Source organism: Stegostoma tigrinum, chromosome 26 (genome assembly GCF_030684315.1).
Source record: "Stegostoma tigrinum isolate sSteTig4 chromosome 26, sSteTig4.hap1, whole genome shotgun sequence".
Classification (NCBI taxonomy): Eukaryota; Metazoa; Chordata; class Chondrichthyes; order Orectolobiformes; family Stegostomatidae; genus Stegostoma; species Stegostoma tigrinum.
The window spans coordinates 23,253,486-23,276,355 of NC_081379.1; the positions used below are offsets into that span (position 1 = coordinate 23,253,486).

Sequence of the window (22,870 nt, forward strand, 5' to 3'; positions counted from 1 at the left end):
GACAGTGGCCAAGCTTTCTCTATAGTTGGCTCACTGTTTTCAGTCTATTAGATTTGCATAGTCCACTTATGATTGTGAGTCATTGCTCAGAAGATATTTGAAAGCTTTCCACAAAGAAATCTAAGCAGTTAGATTTAGTTTTGAAGTTAACTGGGTGAATTCTTCAGTTACACCACATCTTGTGCAGATGGAAAAATATTGAATATTCTGCTGCTTGTTGCTGTTTGAGAATGAAAGCTACAAATCTTTTGAAGTTCTGTTTCACGCTACTTGTAATTTGCACTTTTTGTGAACATGTGATGCTTTGCTGTAGTTGTTACTTAATTTTTGATCAGATGTTTTGTGAAGCAAACTGGAAAAATTGAAGTGAAGTTCATATAAAGCACCGTTTCAAATTACACTGTCTACCTTAGTAATATAGCATTACAGCACTATTTTCATTTCAGAGTACTGACTTGGATTTTGCTAGGGGTCAAGGATTTAAAGAACTTGCTGCATGTACTTATTGATCATTTCTTCATACATAAAGTAATATTTCTGTTGGGTATCGTGAAAAATAAATCTCTATTTGAGAATTATTTAGACGGCCTTATACTTTTAAAGTAATACTACTCGAAAATCGATAATTGACAGTGAATGGATTTGATATCTTTTGTGTTGAGGTAAAAGTTGGTGGAATGGTTTCCTTCCTACTAGTAAAAATCATTTTTTTTTCCTTGCCTCAGTCTAATGGTTGGGATCCCAATGATATGTTCAGATTTAATGAGGAAACTTATGGCGTGAGATCAACCTACGACAGCAGTTTATCCTCCTATACGTAAGTGCATAGATTTCAATAAATGCCTTGAGTAACTACTTTGGTTTTATTATTTATTATACTATTAAAACCAATATAATATTTAAATTGTGACATAGCCCTCTTCAGGTTTTGAAAATTGAATGTGAATAACATTATGGAAAATGGCTGTAAATCTGCTTTATTCCTTTCTTGTCATGTTTAAAAGAATTATAATTAAAAAGAAACTGAAAAAGTGGGGTACAAAGTATAATTTGTCTAAAGTAACGCACAGCTTCTGTTTATTCATATATACTATGGAGCCAGATCTGCTGCCCAGTATGTCAAGGTATACTTTCCTGATTTTGATGGAATGCTGGTTTCACACTTTTGACACCAGTGTCTTCACTTTACCAGATTTTACACACATGCATTTCTTATAATCTTTGTTTCCTTGCACTTTAAAAAGGAATACCCTTAATTTTATCAGAGATAGTAGGAACTGCTGATGCTGGAGAATCTGAGATAAGGTGTAGAGCTGGATGAGCACAGCAGGCCAAGCAGCATCAGAGGAGCAGGAAAGCTGGCGTTTCGGGTCTGGACCCTTCTTCAGAAATGGCTCTGCTGCTTGGCCTGCTGTGTTCATCCAGCTCTGCATCTTATTATCTCAGATTCTCCAGCATTGGCAGTTCCAACTATCTCTGAATCGATTTTAACCCCACTGCGAAGTCCCATTTATGAAGAAGGGTCCAGACCCGAAATGTCAGCTTTCCTGCTCCTCTGATGCTGTTCGGCCTGCTGTGTTCATCCACCTCTACACCTTGTTATCCTTAATTTTATCCTTACTTTTGTTACACTTTTTTTGCAATTCTCACTTTCTTTGCATTCCTTTGTTGTCTTAATTGCATGTTTTTATTTAAATGTAGTTTTTCTTCATCTTATTCCTAATAGGTCTTAAGATTTTCATTGTCTTTATTTGTTGTGGTTTTCTGTAATTTCTTTTATCTGTGTATCTTGTACAGAGTACCTTTGGAAAGGGATAATTCTGAAGAATTTTTACGACGTGAAGCTAGAGCAGCTCAGCTTGCTGAAGAAATAGAATCAAGCGCCCAGTATAAGGCAAGAGTTGCATTAGAAAATGACGAGAGGACGGAAGAGGAGAAATACACAGCTGTACAAAGATCTCCGAATGAAAAAGAGAGCCATGCTGTCAGCCCCAGGTACTATCACACGTCTTTACAGATGTAGTATTCTGCAGCATTTAATCACTAATCTCATTGAAATTTCTCTGGGGTGGGGGTTGGGGGGGGGGGGGGTGGGGTGGTAAAGGGATCAGGATACAATGTAATTCCATATTAAAAGTGGCTTCCCAAGTCCTAATCAAGAATCTTAAAGCCAAATGCAAAGTTATGAATGACCATCTGGCTAAGATGGATTCAGTAAATAAACAGAAATATGTGGGAGTTAATAGTAGTAGGTAGCATTTAGAGAAATAATTCAAAATGTTGGACCTGGCTCTCAGTAATACATAGAAACATAGAAAATAGGTGAAACAAGCCTTTTGGTCCTTAGGCCCTACTCTGCCATTCAATAATATATGGTGGCAGATCATCCAACTCAGTACCCTGATCCCACTTTCACCCATATACTTTTGTCCCTTTAATCCCAAGAACTGTAAAGGCAATCCCCGGGTTGCGAATGGATTCTGTTCTTGAGTCCATTTGCAAGTTGATTTGTACACAAGTTGGAACATGGAGGATAATTTAAAGGAACTGTTCCTAAGTAGAAGAAATACTTGTATGTTAATCATTAAAATTACACCCCAGTGTGGGATTGCATATGTAAATACAAGCATTCATGAAATGGCGACTGCTGTGTCTCATGTCTCTTCCACAACATTTGACGTTTGGCCTCAACCACTTTTGATGTCAGATAATTTTACAGGCTCACCACTCTCCGGGTGAAGAAATTGCCCCCTTCTCCACCCCCCGCCCCAAAAAAAAGTTTTAAATGGCCTATCCCATATCTTTAAAGAGGGACCTCTGCTTCAGCAATTGAATCATTGGTAACATCCTTCCTGCATTTAAGCTTTGTTGCCATGTTAGAATTTTGTAGATTTGTGACTTCTTCCACCGCCCGATTTTTCTAAACACCAGTGAATATTGTCCTAACTGACATCAGTCTTGACATCCCAAGAATTGGTCTAGCCAACGCAAACAGATAAGCCAGTTGGAGAACCCTAGGAAAGTTATGATTATAGCCTAAGTAACATGAAGCAACAGTTAAAGCTGAAGTGGAAGTGATTTATCCAAGATTAATTGACTTGAGTCACATGAAGAATGCAAGAGGACATTGTATTCAAGATGAGAGTAAATACCTATCGGTGGATTTTCATTGAATGAAGATCACTTAGCAGCTTGACTTGGATAATGTTACTTCACACTGAGTACCCATCCATCCTGAGGAACATAGCAGCAGGTCATTCAGCTTGTTGATCCTGCTCCATTATTAAGCATAATAATGGTTGATCATCTCTTTCAAAGCCTTTGGCTCTCATATCCCTTCATGTCTTTCATATTTAGAGATCTGTCAACCTGTGTCTTAAACAGGTTTAATGTCTGAGTTTCCATAGCCCTGTGTGATAGAGAATTCCAACGATTCGCAGCCTTCTTAGTGAAAACAAATCTTAACTTTGCCCTAGGGGACTAATCCCTTGTTTTGAAATTGGTCTCCCTTGCTGTAGACTCCCTGTATATATTATCCTGCTAGACAGTATGATAAAAGTAGAGTCAATTATGTATTTACACATGCACTGTTTAAGCCAGAACATGATGGAATATAAAGAATGTGATTTACTTTCTCTGCTTGAGTCAGACCTTGAAATATTTTTGGTTATTATACGTGTCAACTTCTATTTTTTTCTGGACAAAAGATACCTGTAATCAATACATTAGAATAATGTGTCACAACAATGAATATGAAGGCAGCAAATAATGAAACCATTTTAGAAATATAATCCTTATAGCCAAAACAGCAACTAAGAATACACTAATTGTGCTTTTTGCAATCAGGTGGTGGAGAAGTAACCATTCAGGATTTTGTTCTTACTTATCTGAAGGTCGAGCACCCTCATTCCACCTCCACTCCTCTTCCCAGCTCTCTTTAATCTGCAGCTCCCCCAAACCCAACATCCAGTCCTGAAGATGGGTAATATCCGAAGTGTTGACTGCTCCTTTCCTCCAGATGCTGCCTGGCTTGCTGTGTTCCTTCAGCCTTCTGTTTGTCTACATGGATTCCAGCATCTGAAGTTTTTATTTTTGCCTATCTGAAGGCCAAGTTTGCAAGTATTGGGTGAAGTTGCAACTTACCTTTTCTGTGATCTTCCCAGTGATTGAATACCCCATTGCATTCCCATTCATATTTATACTTCAGCAACGGTAACTAGAGAGGGATATGGTTTAGTTGTTCTTCACTTTATACAGATTCAATATTTCTTACTGTTTTAGTTTTAGATCAATGATGTTCTTTTTCATATAGGGAGAATAAATACATTCCACCAGGGCAAAGAAATAGGGATGGAATGTCTTGGGGAAGTACAAGACAGCATTCACCAAGGATTGGACAGTCTAGCTCAGGCCCACCGTCTTCCCGGACTGGATCTCATACACCAGATTACAATCCGAATTCTGGGACAGACCAAAGAGTTGTTAATGGAGGCAAGTATTTACTTCAATTTGAGATATTTATCAATTACGTTTGTTGCACATTTGGACAGTGCAATCTGAAATTTCATTTGGTTCTGCAGTATGTAGAACTAAAATGTAGGCAAGTTCATAAATGGGCCTTATATCTGATTGTGTTAGAAATCCTGTGCTTTTTAAAATGGATGTTGCAGTGAGCATTGAGGTTATTAAAAGACATTATTGTATAATTGTGCATATTTCAATCCAGTTTCTTCTCGGGAAGAACGCTTGTTTAGTTTTGACTATGGGTCCGTCTAGGTCCACCATAGGTGACTTTTATTGTTTGTATATGGCATACTTTCTGTGGTACCAAGAGTATTTGAACATATAGATACAGCTGAGAGGAATGTTTATTTTTAGCACAAGTATTTATAAATGCACAGGATGTTCAAAAATATTTTTCGTGAATGTACCTTTGATAAAAACTCAGGACATATTTCTGTGCTTCTGATAGACTGAAAGTTCTTGAGCTCATAGTGATTATACATGATACCTTAATATTTAATTATAACCACAGTTTTCAATTATTTGTCTGAAATTTTATCCTTTTGGAATTCCCTCTCCACTCTCGCATAAGCTGCTTTGTAAGTGCATTTACAATAATTGTGACCTGTAAAGGGGCTTTAGGTAAACTATTCAGATATAAAAATGCACATGGCTTTGACTTCTAATGTACATTGGTTTACTGCACACAAGTCGACATGCTTTGAAATATTTCAATACCAACTGTTAAGGAATTTAAGGACTGGCTAGTTTGATAACTAGAAGTTGTAATCTATGAATTTTCAGTGCCGTAGGCAGTTGCTATTCATATTTAATTTCAAACTCCCATTTATCCCGTAGTGAATTCCATTTGACATGATGATCAATGTGAATTAGAGCACAGTTGCTCATCTACCTGAACCTTAAGAGCATGTAAAATTACCTTACAAAATTTCTTTGAATTAGATTTGGTTTCTCAGGTATTAACTGGACAATATCAAGGATTGAAAATAAAAGGAGCTACAGAAATGCTTCAATGAAATTGAAGTCTATATTTCAGCTAATATAAGGAAGAAAAATACAAGTAAATTTTAATTTGAAATTGAAAAGTAGAATGCAGATGGATGATTTGAATGTTTGCAGCAATTGTTCACTTTTCTATTTAAAATGACCACGTTGGTAGTTGATTTTTGGGGCTGTATGGATTTCATTCCAGGGTAAAATTCATTTTATTAAAAAGGAGACTGGCCGATGGATTTATTGTTATAGTGGCCATCCACTACAAGGATTATGTGTGGCACAGTAAGTTCACACATCGTTTCATCTGAAGTAACTGCCTTTCATCCAGTCAGGATGATAGCACACCATTTAGAATTTATTTTTATTAGTTAGCTGCAAGATGGCTGATGTTGAGAAAAAGTGGGGCGGGGTGGAGAAACCACCAGTTGGAACATAGATATATGGGAAAACCAAAGTAGGTAAGCTTTTCTTCACATTTGGCTATGTCAAGTTGTGGAGTACTTATATTTTAGTATTAAGAACTGAACTGAGATGTTTTGTGCCTTACTGTTGGCAGTCTTAGCCTTGATGAATTCTAAACTTGTGGTTTCTTCCTCTCTTTTTATGTAACTGCTAAATATTTCTGGCAATATAAAAATTTAGATTGATAACCCTTGCAGCTTGCACTAAATAATACTTTGGCATAATTTTGTATTCTACATTTCTCTTAAATTGAAGGAACTTAGCAATCACAATTATTCAGTACCTGTCTGTAGAGGGAATTTTTTCATGACCCCCAAATTCTTGTGGTAATGAATATCTCTGCTAATTAACAAACATTGGTTTGTGTATTTATGGTACTGAATGCAGTGGCATTTTGTGCAGTCATCTATCGATGCAGCATTTCTTAAATATTTTTGTAGAACTTTATTTACATCTCATGTTGAATGGTTCATGGAGCACCACTTGAGAAAAGCGCCTCAGGACAAGGAAAGAAGTCAGATTGTGACAAATTTATTAAGTGTGGAAGTCTTCGTGCACATCAGAAGTACTTGCTTTCAAAATACATTTTTCTTCCATTTTAAGATAAATTAAAAGCTTTGTTTTATTTTCCAAAAAGCTGAGATAAAGACTTTTTAAATAGTGCTGGATATGACTTTTCTCATCTTGTGCCAGTATACTGTGTATACTGCATATATTTTTAAGTGTACGTTATGTTTTCAAATGTTGATGAAAAAGTGTGAATTATTTTATAATTATTTATTGTCTTGTAAATTGTACATAATGTCATTTTTTTGTTACTTATTCCCATATTTTTCTTTAGTTTTTTACTTTCCTTCATATCATTTGTTCTGTCAGGTGTTGCCTGGCCATCGCCTTGCCCATCTCCTTCCTCACGCCCACCTTCTCGCTACCAATCAGCTCCCAACTCTCTTCCACCTCGGGCAGCCACTCCTACCAGGCCGCCCTCCAGGCCCCCTTCACGGCCTTCAAGGCCTCCGTCTCACCCCTCTGCTCATGGTTCTCCAGCTCCTGTCTCTACTATGCCTAAACGCATGTCTTCAGAAGGTACTGCAGTTAGTCCTTCCATATGTTTGTTTAATTTCTTTGTTATACAATAGTTTTTTTTTGTTTCTTAACCTGCAACATGTGTAACATTTTAAAACTAAGCATGTTTTAATCCTTCTTGCTTGCTATTACCTTGTCCGTATCCACTTTCTTTAAGTATGTTTTTGTTATTGGAAGTGAGCAATTATATAAATGTGTTTGAGAAGGTTGTGTGATGATTAGTGGTTGCATGTTGGTTACACTACTTGGCTTGACAAAATAAATGCCTAAAATCCAAAGAGCTGCTTCTGACATTCAAATAGGATTATTTTAGTGTGACACTGAATCTGAGATTTTTTTCGTTTACACTATGTGCGGGTTAATTTGGTGATGGGAATTGTGGGTTAAGAATATATGTCTGAAATAACAGTAAGTGGTCAGAGCTCATTGTAGCTTCACAAATTCATCAATGACTAGTCCAGATTGATGTACAGCTTTCCCTTCCTAAAAGTGCCTTGGACACTTTTTTTGCACAATTAGCCATGATTTTAATGTTTTAGATATTGTGGGAAAAAGTTACTACTTTAGGATCTGTCTTATTTCTCCCAAATTTTACACAATAAATTTTAGTGGTGAAATTAATATAATAGGCAATTTGAACTAACCACTTAATAGGGATCTCCAGTGTAACATTCTGGGCATTTCCTTGAGCAGAAGATGAGAACTCAAACAAAACCAAAGCAAAGCAGTGTTTGCTAGAAATGGGAAAAAAAAGCTAGAATAATAGGAATGCTCAGCATGTCGGACAGCATCTGAAGCAACGATTAACCTAAAGCAATAAGTCTTTCTCCAGAGATGTTACCTGACCTGCATATTTTCAATTTTTTATTGATCAAATCAGTTCAACCAGGTAACATTCTCCCAAGTTACATGCAATTATTTTACATGAATTTGGGCAATCTTGTAATCTGAGCTAAAGCTGATTTTAGTGCACTTGTTGCTGTTCTAGTGTGCAAAACTGCATTTGTTTGTGAAGTTAATATTTTGAGTTATTGCTGTGTGGCTGCTTGAGGCGTCAACTTGTATGACAGCTTTTCTGCACGTTTATTGCTGCTTAAACATTTCTTACATGTGGTATGTCATTGAAGTAAATTACATTTAGAAGGCTACTGCCTAAAAGATTTAATGGTTTCTATTTTGAGTGATAATCATTTTCAAATGATTACTTTTCCAATTCTAAGGAAGAAAATTAACTTGGAGGTGTAGGGTTATTCATTTGTACAAGTTAATGCTTGTACTTGTGTAAACGTTTTGTAAACAGTACTATGTGAGATTTTTCAGGTTGCTGAAGATTGTCATATAGTGTATAATCTAAATTGTGTAACGGTTTACTTACGTACTTTAAAAAGAGATCCACGTAGTGCCCAATGTGATTGTTTGAGAGTGCTGTTATGCCACAGACTGTAAGGAAGAAAAATCACTTGGGGTGGGTTTCTGGTCCTAATCATGGCTAATTAACGTACTCACTGAGAAGCGTGAATGTGTAGCAAGCGAGCACCAGATGGGCTTTGGAGGGAATGTAGCTTTCCAGCTTCAGTCAGGCAGATATATCCGTTGCCAGTTGCAGTGCAGGCTCAGCCATGATGGTTTCTTGGGTTAGATGGCATCCAAGGTAAAATTCAGCATTTAATTACCTTATCTGTACAAATTTAAGCTTCCTAAAGGTGACCTCAGAAATGTTAATATGAACAGGGACTACCTGATTGCAGTAAGCTTTCTGGAGAATGTCACTGTTGAACCTGATTCTCTTGACATCATTTCAATTGTATACTTTCGGTAGAGCTAATACTGTAGTAAATAAAAAATCATTGTTTTTCTGCTAAAGTTATTTTCCCTGTCTCCTGGACTAAGTTCATTTGCAGATTCCTGTTGCCCATTATACTTGTCCACTGAAGGTTGAACTTGAGGCCTTCTCGATCTATAAGTGAATTTAATACCTCTGCCTTCCCTGGTGACATTAGATGAAGTAGGATGACAGTATCTTTGGAGCATAGACTGTTGTATAGATCACTTGGGCTGAGTGGCCTATTTCAGTACTGGACATTCATGTAAGTCTGTAAATTCAGACTTTTTTTAATGGTTCAAATCAGTGAATGAGCAGCATTAAAAGCCTGTGGTTTTACGAACTGCAACGATATATTATCTTCTGAGTACCCTATATCTGCAAGTGACATGTGAGTGTAAAGATATTAGGAATCTCCAGGCCTGTAAACTTAAATTTGGAGATCATCAGTCTCTCATTTTCTTTGCCATTTTTCATGTACTAATATTAATTGTATTTTGTTTTGCCATCAAGGTCCTCCACGAATGTCTCCGAAGGCACAGCGCCATCCTCGTCATCGAGGTCCCTCTGGTCGAACTGGCATGTCTTCAGGCTCGGATTTCATAAGCCACAATGTATCTGGAGAAATTTCTGCTCCTGTCCCACGAAACAGCCCTTCAGGAGGGACTTGGTCATCTGTAGTCAGTGGAGGTAAGTCTACTTAAATTTGAAAAGTTGGATTTAACTCATTTCAGATTATCACTTAATCGACAGGTTTTTTTTTTAGGCATTAACAAATTGCATTTTGGGAGCAACTTTCTGCCTTTGGTAGGCTTTTCCATATTAATCAGACAAAAATGGATCACAAAACCAAAGAGGAGATATTAAAGCAGTGATCAGAGGCTTGGCTGAGGGGTTTTTGCACGCACCAAATGAAGAAATAGACAAGTTCAGATTTACTGGTTCTGGAGCATGTGGCCTGAGTCACATGAGAGTTTGCTGGAGGAGATGGGAGGGACAATATCATGTGGAGATAGTGGAGATTAGAGATTAGAAGTTGGAAGATGTAAGGCTATGAGAATCAGAGGGACTGATGAATGAGCAAGTGTAGATCAGGAAGGATGAGAGTTACAATGAGAGTGGGAACAGCCTGGCTTATCAGCAGTAAATGTTTGGATGAATTCACAGACTGAGGTGAATGGATAACTAATGTAGGAGAGCCTCAGGATATGGTACGGCCTTACCTTTCAGAAGGGATGCATGCTTGGTGAATGTAAGAAGTCATGAAATCATAAACAACAAACCTGGTTTACCTGCAAGCCTAAAAGGCATCAGACCTGCAATGGAGCATCTATAAGGGAGAATTTATAAATTGAGGCTGAGGTGCAAAACCTCAACCACTTGGGAATCCAAATGGATTCACTGTGTGGAAGTGGCCTGCAATGATTTCAAGAGAATAGCAACAGTTACATCTCAGAAAGTCCATAAAATCAATGGCAGGAAACTGCTATTGGGACATTATTTAACTGTCTGTAAAATAGGAAAGCATATTTTAATAACATAGGGAAGCAGGCTAGTCAGCATTTATTGCTGTTCCGAGTCCTTCTTGAGAAGGTGATGGTGAGCTGCCACTTGAACCGCTGCTGTCTGAGTGGAGGTAATTCCAGGATATTGACCAGCAATACCGAAGAACAGCATATATGTCCACACCAGATGGTGGTATTCCCATGTATTGGCTTCCCCTGTCTTTTCTAGATGTAAGTGATCACTGATTTGGAAGGCGCTGTCTGAGGGCCTTTTGGAAGGCGCTGTCTGAGGGCCTTTTGGAAGGCGCTGTCTGAGGGCCTTTTGGAAGGCGCTGTCTGAGGGCCTTTTGGAAGGCGCTGTCTGAGGGCCTTTTGGAAGGCGCTGTCTGAGGGCCTTTTGGAAGGCGCTGTCTGAGGGCCTTTTGGAAGGCGCTGTCTGAGGGCCTTTTGGAAGGCGCTGTCTGAGGGCCTTTTGGAAGGCGCTGTCTGAGGGCCTTTTGGAAGGCGCTGTCTGAGGGCCTTTTGGAAGGCGCTGTCTGAGGGCCTTTTGGAAGGCGCTGTCTGAGGGCCTTTTGGAAGGCGCTGTCTGAGGGCCTTTTGGAAGGCGCTGTCTGAGGGCCTTTTGGAAGGCGCTGTCTGAGGGCCTTTTGGAAGGCGCTGTCTGAGGGCCTTTTGGAAGGCGCTGTCTGAGGGCCTTTTGGGAATTTCTGCAGTGCATTTTGTATATATGACACAGCAGTGTGTACATGATGCTTGTGGATGTGGCACCAAGCAAACTGCTTTGTTCTGGATGGTGTCATGCTGCTTGAATGTTATTGGAGCTGCACTCATCCAGGCAAGCAAGTGGGGAGTATTCCATGACTTGTGCCTTGTGAATGGTGGGCAGCCTTTGACTCAGGAGGTGAGTTACCTGCTGATTCCTAGCTTCTAACCTGTTCTTACATGGTGAGTCCAGTTCAGTTTCTGGTCAATAGTAATCCTCAGCATGTTGATAGCGGGGGCTTCACTGATGGTAACATGATTGAATGTTAAGGGATGGTGGTTCGATTGACCATCAATAAGAGACATTGCCTGACATAGAACATAGAACAATACAGCACAGAACAGGCCTTCGGCCCTCGATGTTGCACCAACCTGTGAACCAATCTAAGCCCCTCCCCCATAGAACATTTGTGCGGCGCTTATGTTACTTACCACTTGTCAGCTCATACCTGGATATTGTGCAGGTCTTGTTGCATCTGAGCATGGATTGTTTCAATATCTGAAGTCATGAATTGTGCTGAACATTGCGCAACCATTGGCAAACATCCCCACTTCTGATTGGAGGCAAGGCCATTGAAGCAGTTGAAGATAGTTGGACCTAGTCAACTACCCTGACTGATCTCCAACAACCACAACCATCTTTCTGTGTGTCAGGTATGACTCCAGCAGAAAGTTGAAAGCAGCAGTAATAAGGGAAACTTAGGGTTAATATAATGAAGTAATATAAATAATCCAAAGTAGAGTAAGGAAGTAAGTTTAAGACATGCCTCAGTTCAATTGAGTGAAATGCGTAACCTGTAAAAATGCCAGCTAATGGAACTTATTGATATCCTAGACAACTGCACGCTGCCAGCTGTAGAAAACTGCATAGGTTTCAGATTGGGCAGTGTGGAGTCACTGTGGCATATCTGTGAGACTGTGTTGTAGCGATAGCATGTTCAGTGAGTTGGTCACACTGCAGCTTAGATGTCTGGAGGCAGAAAAGAAAGTGGCTTGGCCCAAGAGAAACAGGCATGTACTGCAGAAATCTCCTGGGGTCCTGCTGTCAAATACGCTTTCTGTTCTGGAAGCCGATGAGGTTGCTGGTTCAAGAAATGTAGTCTGAGCCAATTTTGTGACAACGTGAACGGTTCAGCTACACAGGAGGAAGAGGCATTAGTGATAAGTGATTTGTTAATTTGAGGTGGTGGGGCAGGGGATACCGTTGACATTTGTGGCCACTGACATGATTGCAGGGTGTTATGTTACCTCACTTGTGCTCAAGAGTCAAGGATATCAGCACAGCCTCCTGGGAGATGGTGAACATCCAGGAGTTCTGGTCCATACTGCCTTTTCTATCAGTTGGTACCAATGCGGTCCTGAGGTCAGAATTTAGAGAGCTAGGTTGAACGTTACCAAGCAGACCTTCAAATGTAGTAATCTCCAGCTTGCTCCCATTGCCACTTACAGGTGAGTCCAGAAATAGAAGAATAAGGCAGATAAATGAATGGCGGGAAAGATGGTGCAGGAGGATCTCTGGGGAAAATGACACCAATATAAGCTCGATGTTGGACCCGAATGGACCAATGAAAGAGTTCCAGATCTGGGACCATGAGACAGTATGAGACAATGGAATACCACGCTTCACAAAATGCTTAGAGACAGACAGACAGCAATAGCATAGAGAATAACTTCTAGGTTAAGTTGAAGTAAGTCAGAAAGGACTGAAGTCGAAATCAAAATTGGGTCAGCACAGCGGTTAGCACTGCTACCTCACAACACCAGGGACCCGGGCTCGATTCCAGCCTTGGGTGTCTATCTGTGGGGAGTTTGCACATTCTCCCTGTGTCTGTGTGGGTTTCCTCCCACAGTCCAAAGATGTGCAGGTTACCTGGATTGGCCATGCTAAAATTGCCTGTAGTGTTCAGGATGTGTAACTTAGGTGTATTATAATGGAAATGGGTCTGGGTGGGATGCACTGAGGTTCTGTGTGGACATGCTGGGCCGAAGGGCCTGTTTCCACACTGTAGGGATTCTAATTCAGGGTACTGTACATGTATGTAAATACAGAGTACTGTAAATAAAATTGTAAATTATGGTGCAAATTGCCATTATGAAATATGATGTGCTGTGACACAGAACCGGCAAAGGGAAGGGTGGGACTGGATATTAAATGTTCCTGGGTACAAGGTATTCAGAAAAGATGGACAAAGGAGGAATGGTGCTGTTATTGATTAAGAGAATGACCCGGAGGGTTTAAAGATGATTAATCGAGCTAGAGTTAAGGAACAAAAAGGTTGCAATTACCTTATAAACCACTTACTTGTGGGAAGGATGTAGAAGTGGAAACCTGTTGGTAAATAGAGATACCAACATTAGAAAGGAGTTGTAGAGGGGACTTTGAGTGTAGACTGGGACTGCAGTGGCATTAAGAATGGAGAGAGGTAAATATTTAGGAAAATTTCTGCAGCATTTGTGTCCAGTCTAACAAGAATGAATGCCCTCTTGACCCTGGAAATAAGACAAAGTGTCAATGAGGGAGCACTCATAAGTTGGTGATTAGTGTATTGTAAGATATAAAAAAAGACAACTAGCAATCCAGAGTGAGTACTGGGAGAGAGCTGACTTCAGTGGGGCATGAAGGGAGCTGGAACAGAAGATTGGCAGGAAAAGGTTCCACTTTCAGAACTTGATGCTGTGCACAGACCTTAAAGACCCACATAGAATGAAAAAAATTACAAAACTCAATTTAGATGGAGTATTGAGATAGCACTATTCTACTTTATTTTGTTTGTTTATTTTGAACCTTTATTGGAAGCTTTAAAGCAGGAATGGTGCTTTAAAGAATGTCAATTACTGTTGCAATCTACTTTAACAATACCTACGCGATAGTAATTTTACTGGGCTATACTGCAGTGGGCTATAACATTTGTTGGGCTTTATTGAGTTTTAAGGCTTAGTGTATCAGAGTTTTTGCTGCTTTGGGTGAGAGGTTCTGTTTGAGCAAAAGTCACAAAAACTGAAAGCATGGATTAAGGACTGGATTTTCTTTGAATGAAACGTTTTGCTGTGCTTGTATCCTGTGACAGTTGTGTATCAAGAGTTAACACTCCAGTGGACGATACAGTGCACAGAATGCTTTGAGCAGATAAACAAATTCCTAATAGTGAAAAACAAATGTTGGGATTTTACTTAAGTTTGAAGATAAATGACATGGATCTGCATTTCACCGGGTGGTGAGCCGAAGCAGGGGTGTAGTTTGTATTATGTGATCGTCTTTGTGATGGAATACACATCCAGAGCACAGCAAGGAGCTCTTTTGGAGACCTTGAGATAGCAAACAGCCTAATTCAGAATTGCACAATGGCAAATGAACGATTGAAATCATATCAACACACGATGACTTTGTTATTACTCATGTTTATTCCAGTTAATTGCAGTTCATGTAAGGCTGTTAGTTGAGCACTTTGACAGCACATGGCAGTGATGTTAGGAAATGTGGCGGAGAGAGAGAAAGAGCTGAGTTGTCAGCATGTGTGGTGAAGCTGATCCCATGTCTGAATAATGTCACCAAGGGGCAATAAGTACTTAAGAAATAGGAGGTATCCAAGAACCAATCAGGTAGAAGCATCTACATTAATGATAAGTCAAGAAGATTAGTCTTTGCTGCATTTGCTTTGTCTTTGATTGGATAGTTGAGTGGAACCAAATACGGACAGTCCCAAAGTTGGACAGTAGAGGAAGAGATCCAAACTCTCAAAATTCACAAGTATAATGGAATTTAAAAACTAGATAATTTAAACATGTCAGGCATGAATGAATGAATAGTCCTTGTACATTAATCAAAATAGCAGCAACTTTCAATTAAGTAGCGACCAAGCGTGTTTATTTTTGGTTGAGTTAACTTGCACGTCAAGAATTTTTAAAATTGGTTAGTTCAAATCCAATCAATTCAGTTGTGCATGTTACATTAGAGGAAACAGATGTGAAGAGCCAAACGGTCTATCCCATTTTGGTATTTTTCTGTTTTTCATTGTTTCATTCCACAATTTTTGTTACAGTTGCACTTGACCATCAGTGTAAACTGGTTAACAAAAAGGTGAATTTCTGTTGTAAACTGTATATTACAGAGCCATCAATTTTTAATTATGTTTAGAATACTTTTCTGTAATTTGGATGCGCCTTGTTTAAGGTACAGTAGTTGCTTGAAATGATTTAACCTTTCCATTGAAACTTCAGGGTCAAGTGCCCGTTTATCTCCCAAAACACACCGACCACGATCTCCTAGACATGGTAACCAACCATCCCAGTATAGTCCTGGAAATGCTTCAAGTGGAATGACCTTATCTTCTCCACAAGCTGGCAGTGTCCCAGCAGAATCTCTGGCCATGCCTACTGCTGCTGTTTCTCCTACATCAGCCAGCCCTGCTGTGAATAGAGCTGCCACCCCATCATCTGAAGGCAAGTCATTTTTTCTGTTCTTCACATTTTGAGATATTTTGCTGCTTGTGCTATAATGTTGTGCATCATTTTCTGCAGAGTGTAGAATTTTGTGTATTTTAGTTTGAGGATACCATTTCAGGAAATACATTTACACAATTTTCAGTTGACGGTAGGGAGTGTGCACCAATATTGAAATAAGCAAAACCTGATCCAACAGCTTTAGAAGGCACAACTTCAGAATGACCCTTCATAATATAAAAGCAGATAATTCTGTTGTAAAGATGGTGCAAAATTTCAGCATCTTCTGCATCCAAGAGATCAACTTGAAATCCCCGATACCAGTCACCAAGTCTGCTACTTCACAGCTGTGATTTTACTTGATGCTCCCCTGCTTTTAATTTGACAAACCACACAAGAAATTAGGGCTGATGATCAAACATTTGGCCAAAGGGCAAAGTGTTGAGCATCTTGGAGGAAGATGCAAAATAATAGAACTTTGGGGAGGAAATTCCAATGCTTAAGAACTTGCCAGCTGAAAGAACAGCCGTCATTGGTGAAACTGTTTAAAATTGGTGATTCTCAAGAGGCCAGAAATGGAGGAAGCCAAGCATTTTGACGAGGTGTTGGACTGGGTAGATTGGAGATGAGAAGGAATAAAGCTACGGAGGTCTTTGAAAACCAGGCTGAATATTTTAAAATTGAGACATTGTTCTGTACTGGCTCTTGGCTAAGCACGGTCATGGGCAAATTGGACTTGGACTAAGGGCAGAAGCATCAGAATTTTAGATGACTTGGAGTTTACACAGAGGAATATTGAGGCTAGCCAGGAGTGCGTTGCATAATCAAATCTAGAGGTAACAAAGGCAAAATGAGAGTTTCGTATATGCTGGGCAGAAGCTTGGGTGTAGTCTTGTGAATTTACAGAATTGAAGTTCAGTGGTCTTAGTGATGGAGAAGGGAAAGAAAAATAAATTCTGAATGTTGAAAATCAGAATTAAAAACAAAAATACTCAAAGTACTGAACAGGTCAGGCAGTACCTTTTTGTAAAGAAAATCAGTTAACTTTTGAAGTCTGACCTTCGTCATGATATGGATACATAATGGGAAGCTTATTAATCCTCAAATACAACATTGAGGTTGCAAATCATCTGGTTCAACCTGAGATGCTGGCCAGAGGGAAAGATGAAGTTGGTAGCTTTGGTGAGATCATATCAGATACCAAAGACCATTCAATATGGGGAAAGCAGGCCATTTTAGGAAGAAACAAAAACACAAATTGCAGGAAAAAAATCAGCAGGCCTGCCAGCATCTGTGGAGAGAAAGCTGAGTTGGTGTTCTGAAAAGGGTCATTGAACCCCAAGTATTGATTTGCTTTCTCTCGACTGATGCTGCCAGTATCAGTAGTTCTTTGGTTTATCAATTTTAAGATTTTCTTAAGGGAAAACATACAGGAAGCAGACATCACTGGATGGAAGGTGATATTATTGTGACACACCAGAGGTTAATAGGTGTTGAGGTCGGTTAGCTTACCGAGCTGGTTTGTTGTTCAGCAGATGTTTTGTTACCATGCTTGGTAACATCCTTATTGCAGCCTCTGATGAAGCTTCGGTGTGTTTTCCTGCCTGGCTTTTAAACTCTGGCGTCCGTTGCGATGAATTGCCTCACTTCCAGATTTCCTCAGTAGAGGAATGTATAATGGGGTCGAGTTCAATGTGTTTAATAATAGACTGCTTCGTAGAGTGCCATGCTCCCAGGAATTCGTGTGCTTTCCCTGCCCAACCTGTCCCACTCAAAGTCGTGGTTCTCCTTGTCCATGTGGATTGAGATGAGTGAGTATTGGTCGCGTCTTTTTGTAGCCAGTTGGTGTTCATGTACTCTTGTTGTTAGTTTCCTTCCTGTTTGTCTGATGTAGTGTTTCTCGCAGTCTCTGCAGGGGACCTTGTAGATGACATTGGTTCTGTCCATGGCAGGGAGTGGTCTTTAGATCGGGTGAGCACTTGAGGTAGGGTTGATGTGGGTTTGTGTGCCACATTGATGCCCAGCAGTCATAGAAGTCTTGTTGTGAGTTCTGACGTGTTCCTGATGTAGGGTAGTGTGATGAGTGTGTTGGGGCGTGTAGAATCTTTCTGGATTTGAATCCATCGAATGTAGAATTGCTCGGGTGAGGGCTGAATACCAATTTAGTTTCTAATCTGAACTTGTCATATATTTCTGAAGCCAATATATGATTATTTTTGAAGAAAGTTTTAATTATAAATGAGATTCTTATATTTATTTTATGTAGGATCAGGAGCAGGCCACTAGGCTTTATCCATCATTTAACAATCATGATTGAACACTTTAATGCCACTTATCCACTACACCCTCAAAACCCTTTAATAGTTAATAATCATGTTTATCAATCTCTATTTGTACTCGACGGAGTTTCCACGGCTGTCAGAGGTACAGAATTCCAAATATTCCATGAGCATTAAAATAAAATTCTCATCCCAAATAAATTACATTCCCTTATTTTTACGTTGTGCCCCTAGTTCCTTTCTCCCACCTAGAGGAGACATGCTACCTGCATCAGCCCCATCCATTATATTAACTATTTTTGCAGGATTCAATGAGATCAATTTGCATTCGTCCCAAATTCTTGGGAATACAGTCTCAACTTGCCCAATCTTTCTTCATATGACAGTCTGCCATCCTGCAATAAGTCTGACAGACCTCCATTGTGTGCTCCCTCTTTATTGCATTAGTATATTTCCTCTGACCAGGAGAATAAAACTTTGCGCTTGCCCTCTCCCTCTCGCGCGCGCTCTCCCTCTCGCGCGCGCTCTCCCTCTCGCGCGCGCTCTCCCTCTCGCGCGCGCTCTCCCTCTCGCGCGCGCTCTCCCTCTCGCGCGCGCTCTCCCACTCGCGCGCGCTCTCCCACTCGCGCGCAGCTCTCCCACTCGCGCGCGCTCTCCCACTCGCGCGCGCTCTCCCACTCGCGCGCGCTCTCCCACTCGCGCGCGCTCTCCCTCTCGCGCGCAGCTCTCCCTCTCGCGCGCGCTCTCCCACTCGCGCGCGCTCTCCCACTCGCGCGCGCGCTCTCCCACTCGCGCGCGCGCTCTCCCACTCGCGCGCGCGCTCTCCCACTCGCGCGCGCGCTCTCCCACTCGCGCGCGCGCTCTCCCACTCGCGCGCGCGCTCTCCCACTCGCGCGCGCGCTCTCCCACTCGCGCGCGCGCTCTCCCACTCGCGCGCGCGCTCTCCCACTCGCGCGCGCTCTCCCTCTCGCGCAGCGCTCTCCCTCTCGCGCGCGCTCTCCCTCTCGCGCGCGCTCTCCCTCTCGCGCGCGCTCTCCCTCTCGCGCGCGCTCTCCCTCTCGCGCGCGCTCTCCCTCTCGCGCGCGCTCTCCCTCTCCGCGCGCGCTCTCCCTCTCGCGCGCGCGCTCCCTCTCGCGCGCGCGCTCCCTCTCGCGCGCGCGCTCCCTCTCGCGCGCGCGCTCCCTCTCGCGCGCGCGCTCCCTCTCGCGCGCGCGCTCCCTCTCGCGCGCGCGCTCCCTCTCGCGCGCGCGCTCCCTCTCGCGCGCGCGCTCCCTCTCGCGCGCGCGCTCCCTCTCGCGCGCGCGCCCCCTCTCGCGCGCGCGCTCCCTCGCCCCCCCCTCTCGCGCGCGCGCTCCCTCGCCCCCCCCCTCTCGCGCGCGCGCTCCCTCGCCCCCCCCTCTCGCGCGCGCGCTCCCTCGCCCCCCCCTCTCGCGCGCGCGCTCCCTCGCCCCCCCCTCTCGCGCGCGCGCTCCCTCGCCCCCCCCTCTCGCGCGCGCGCTCCCTCGCGCCCCCCCTCTCGCGCGCGCGCTCCCCTCGCCCCCCCCTCTCGCGCGCGCGCTCCCTCGCCCCCCCCTCTCGCGCGCGCGCTCCCTCGCCCCCCCCTCTCGCGCGCGCGCTCCCTCGCCCCCCCCTCTCGCGCGCAGCGCTCCCTCGCCCCCCCCTCTCGCGCGCGCGCTCCCTCGCCCCCCCCTCTCGCGCGCGCGCTCCCTCGCCCCCCCCCTCGCGCGCGCGCTCCCTCGCCCCCCCCTCGCGCGCGCGCTCCCTCGCCCCCCCCTCTCGCGCGCGCGCTCCTCGCCCCCCCCTCTCGCGCGCGCGCTCCCTCGCCCCCCCCTCGCGCGCGCGCTCCCTCGCCCCTCCCCTCGCGCGCGCGCTCCCTCGCCGCCCCCCCCCTCGCGCGCGCGCTCCCTCGCCGCCCCCCCCCCTCGCGCGCGCGCTCCCTCGCCCCCCCCCCCCCTCGCGCGCGCGCTCCCTCGCCCCCCCCCCCTCGCGCGCGCGCTCCCTCGCCCCCCCCCCCTCGCGCGCGCGCGCTCCTCGGCCCCCCCTCTCGCGCGCGCGCCTCCCTCGGCCCCCCCTCTCGCGCGCGCGCTCCCTCGGCCCCCCCCTCTCGCGCGCGCGCTCCCTCGCCCCCCCCTCTCGCGCGCAGCGCTCCCTCGCCCCCCCCCTCGCGCGTGCGCTCCCTCGCCCCCCCCACTCGCGCGCGCGCTCTCCCACTCGCGCGCGCTCTCCCTCTCGCGCGCGCTCTCCCTCTCGCGCGCGCTCTCCCTCTCGCGCGCGCTCTCCCCTCTCGCGCGCGCTCTCCCTCTCGCGCGCGCTCTCCCTCTCGCGCGCGCTCTCCCTCTCGCGCGCGCTCTCCCTCTCGCGCGCGCTCTCCCTCTCGCGCGCGCTCTCCCTCTCGCGCGCGCTCTCCCTCTCGCGCGCGCGCTCCCTCTCGCGCGCGCGCTCCCTCTCGCGCGCGCGCTCCCTCTCGCGCGCGCGCTCCCTCTCGCGCGCGCGCTCCCTCTCGCGCGCGCGCTCCTCTCGCGCGCGCGCTCCCTCTCGCGCGCGCGCTCCCTCTCGCGCGCGCGCTTCCCTCTCGCGCGCGCGCTCCCTCTCGCGCGCGCGCCCCCTCTCGCGCGCGCGCCCCCTCTCGCGCGCGCGCTCCCTCGCCCCCCCCTCTCGCGCGCGCGCTCCCTCGCCCCCCCCTCTCGCGCGCGCGCTCCCTCGCCCCCCCTCTCGCGCGCGCGCTCCCTCGCCCCCCCCCTCTCGCGCGCGCGCTCCCTCGCCCCCCCCTCTCGCGCGCGCGCTCCCTCGCCCCCCCCCTCTCGCGCGCGCGCTCCCTCGCCCCCCCCTCTCGCGCGCGCGCTCCCTCGCCCCCCCCTCTCGCGCGCAGCGCTCCCTCGCCCCCCCCTCTCGCGCGCGCGCTCCCTCGCCCCCCCCCTCTCGCGCGCGCGCTCCCTCGCCCCCCCCCTCTCGCGCGCGCGCTCCCTCGCCCCCCCCTCTCGCGCGCGCGCTCCCTCGCCCCCCCCTCTCGCGCGCGCGCTCCCTCGCCCCCCCTCTCGCGCGCGCGCTCCCTCGCCCCCCCCCCTCGCGCGCGCGCTCCCTCGCCCCCCCCCTCGCGCGCGCGCTCCCTCGCCCCCCCCTCTCGCGCGCGCGCATCCCTCGCCCCCCCCTCTCGCGCGCGCGCTCCCTCGCCCCCCCCCCTCGCGCGCGCGCTCCCTCGCCCCTCCCCTCGCGCGCGCGCTCCCTCGCCGCCCCCCCCTCGCGCGCGCGCTCCCTCGCCGCCCCCCCCCCTCGCGCGCGCGCTCCCTCGCCCCCCCCCCCCTCGCGCGCGCGCTCCCTCGCCCCCCCCCCCTCGCGCGCGCGCTCCCTCGCCCCCCCCCCCCCCCTCGCGCGCGCGCTCCCTCGGCCCCCCCTCTCGCGCGCGCGCTCCCTCGGCCCCCCCTCTCGCGCGCGCGCTCCCTCGGCCCCCCCTCTCGCGCGCGCGCTCCCTCGCCCCCCCCTCTCGCGCGCGCGCTCCCTCGCCCCCCCCCCTCGCGCGTGCGCTCCCTCGCCCCCCCCTCTCGCGCGCGCGCTCCCTCGCCCCCCCCCCTCGCGCGCGCGCTCCCTCGCCCCCCCCCCCTCGCGCGCGCGCTCCTCGCCCCCCCCCCCCCCCCTCGCGCGCGCGCTCCCTCGCCCCCCCCCCCCCCTCGCGCGCGCGCTCCCTCGGCCCCCCCTCTCGCGCGCGCGCTCCCTCGCCCCCCCCTCTCGCGCGCGCGCTCCCTCGCCCCCCCTCTCGCGCGCGCGCTCCCTCGCCCCCCCCCCCTCTCGCGCGCGCACGCTCCCTCGCCCCCCCTCTCGCGCGCGCGCTCCCTCGCCCCCCCCTCTCGCGCGCGCGCTCCCTCGCCCCCCCCCTCGCGCGCGCTCCCTCGCCCCCCCCCTCTCGCGCGCAGCGCTCCCTCGCCCCCCCTCTCGCCCAAAGGGTCTGTTTCCGCATTGTAGGGAATCTAATCTAATCTTGCACATATTTCAGTTCTTCTTGGGAGGGCTGACTTTCACATGTTAAGACCATAAAATAAAGAAGTCACAAGAAATTATTCATTTATTACAACTTATTCAAGCTGTAAATCATGAAATTCAAATTCAGCAATGGCCCAATGAACATGATTTTCTATCCCTACTTTAAAGAATGGGTGAATCCTAAAAAGTACAATAGTATTAGCACCTGCGGGTATAGGTAGTTGTGCCATTTAAATTTGGGATCACTATAGTGGTTTGTCAACAAATGGTAACAATCCACATCAGCACTTGGTAACTTCATGTGTGATACTTTTGAGAGAATCTATCAATAATATGCCAATGGCTGAAGAGACCAAGGGGCACTGTAGGAAGGCATCCCAGCTGAAATGGATTTGTTTGTTGCATGTTCTTGGTTTTTTGTAGATGAAAGTTCTAGATCCAAGTTTGGAGACTCTTTCTAATGTAATTCTGAATCTTGCACTAAATCTGACAGTACAATTGAGAATTTTAAATAAAACCTGTTACAGTTGAATCACATAGTTGACCCTCGGATTGATCTATTGGTGATGACTGTAGGTGCCCTAGGTGTGAGATCTTCCTGCTTTATTCCCTGTTTTTTTTTGTGTATCTTCAGTGATTGTTTGAGTGTTACATTTTAACACGCACCTTCTGACATTTCATTTGGAGCATTATACTATTGACCTTTTTCAAGCGTTAAATGGGAATACAGATTTTGAAATCTGAATGTGGATTGATTAGTCTAGCTCATGATAAGTTTTTGGTTGGTTTGCACATCCCCACATTCTGTTTTCTTGGCTCTTTTTGAGCTTGTCGAGATGTCCTGTTCGATTTCAGCCAGCCTCGCTGATTTAATTCCATTTGTTATATTTAACAGTTCTATTCAATTCAGCTATATCATTGCAATTAAATTGTATCCATTTGTGACAGTACTATGGCTTTGAGGTTTATTTTGTCCTGGTTTCTTCCTATGAAGAGGTTTTGTGAGACAGAGATGATGA

At 46.1% G+C, this 22,870-nt stretch overlaps 1 protein-coding gene across 9 annotated transcripts in view; it reads left to right on the plus strand.

The window, feature by feature from the left end:
- atxn2 (ataxin 2) overlaps positions 1 to 22,870 on the plus strand; it is a 92,480-nt gene that overhangs the window by 48,781 nt on the left and 20,829 nt on the right. For 8 of the 9 annotated variants that reach the window (XM_048556004.2, XM_048556005.2, XM_048556006.2 and 5 more), the window contains 6 exons: positions 726 to 817; positions 1,798 to 1,995; positions 4,313 to 4,491; positions 6,859 to 7,068; positions 9,404 to 9,580; positions 15,376 to 15,597. In XM_048556004.2, coding sequence (XP_048411961.2) covers positions 726 to 817; positions 1,798 to 1,995; positions 4,313 to 4,491; positions 6,859 to 7,068; positions 9,404 to 9,580; positions 15,376 to 15,597 — 1,078 coding nt within the window. The remainder of the gene's footprint in view (positions 1 to 725; positions 818 to 1,797; positions 1,996 to 4,312; positions 4,492 to 6,858; positions 7,069 to 9,403; positions 9,581 to 15,375; positions 15,598 to 22,870) is intronic. The other variant, XM_048556009.2, reaches the window with a different exon arrangement.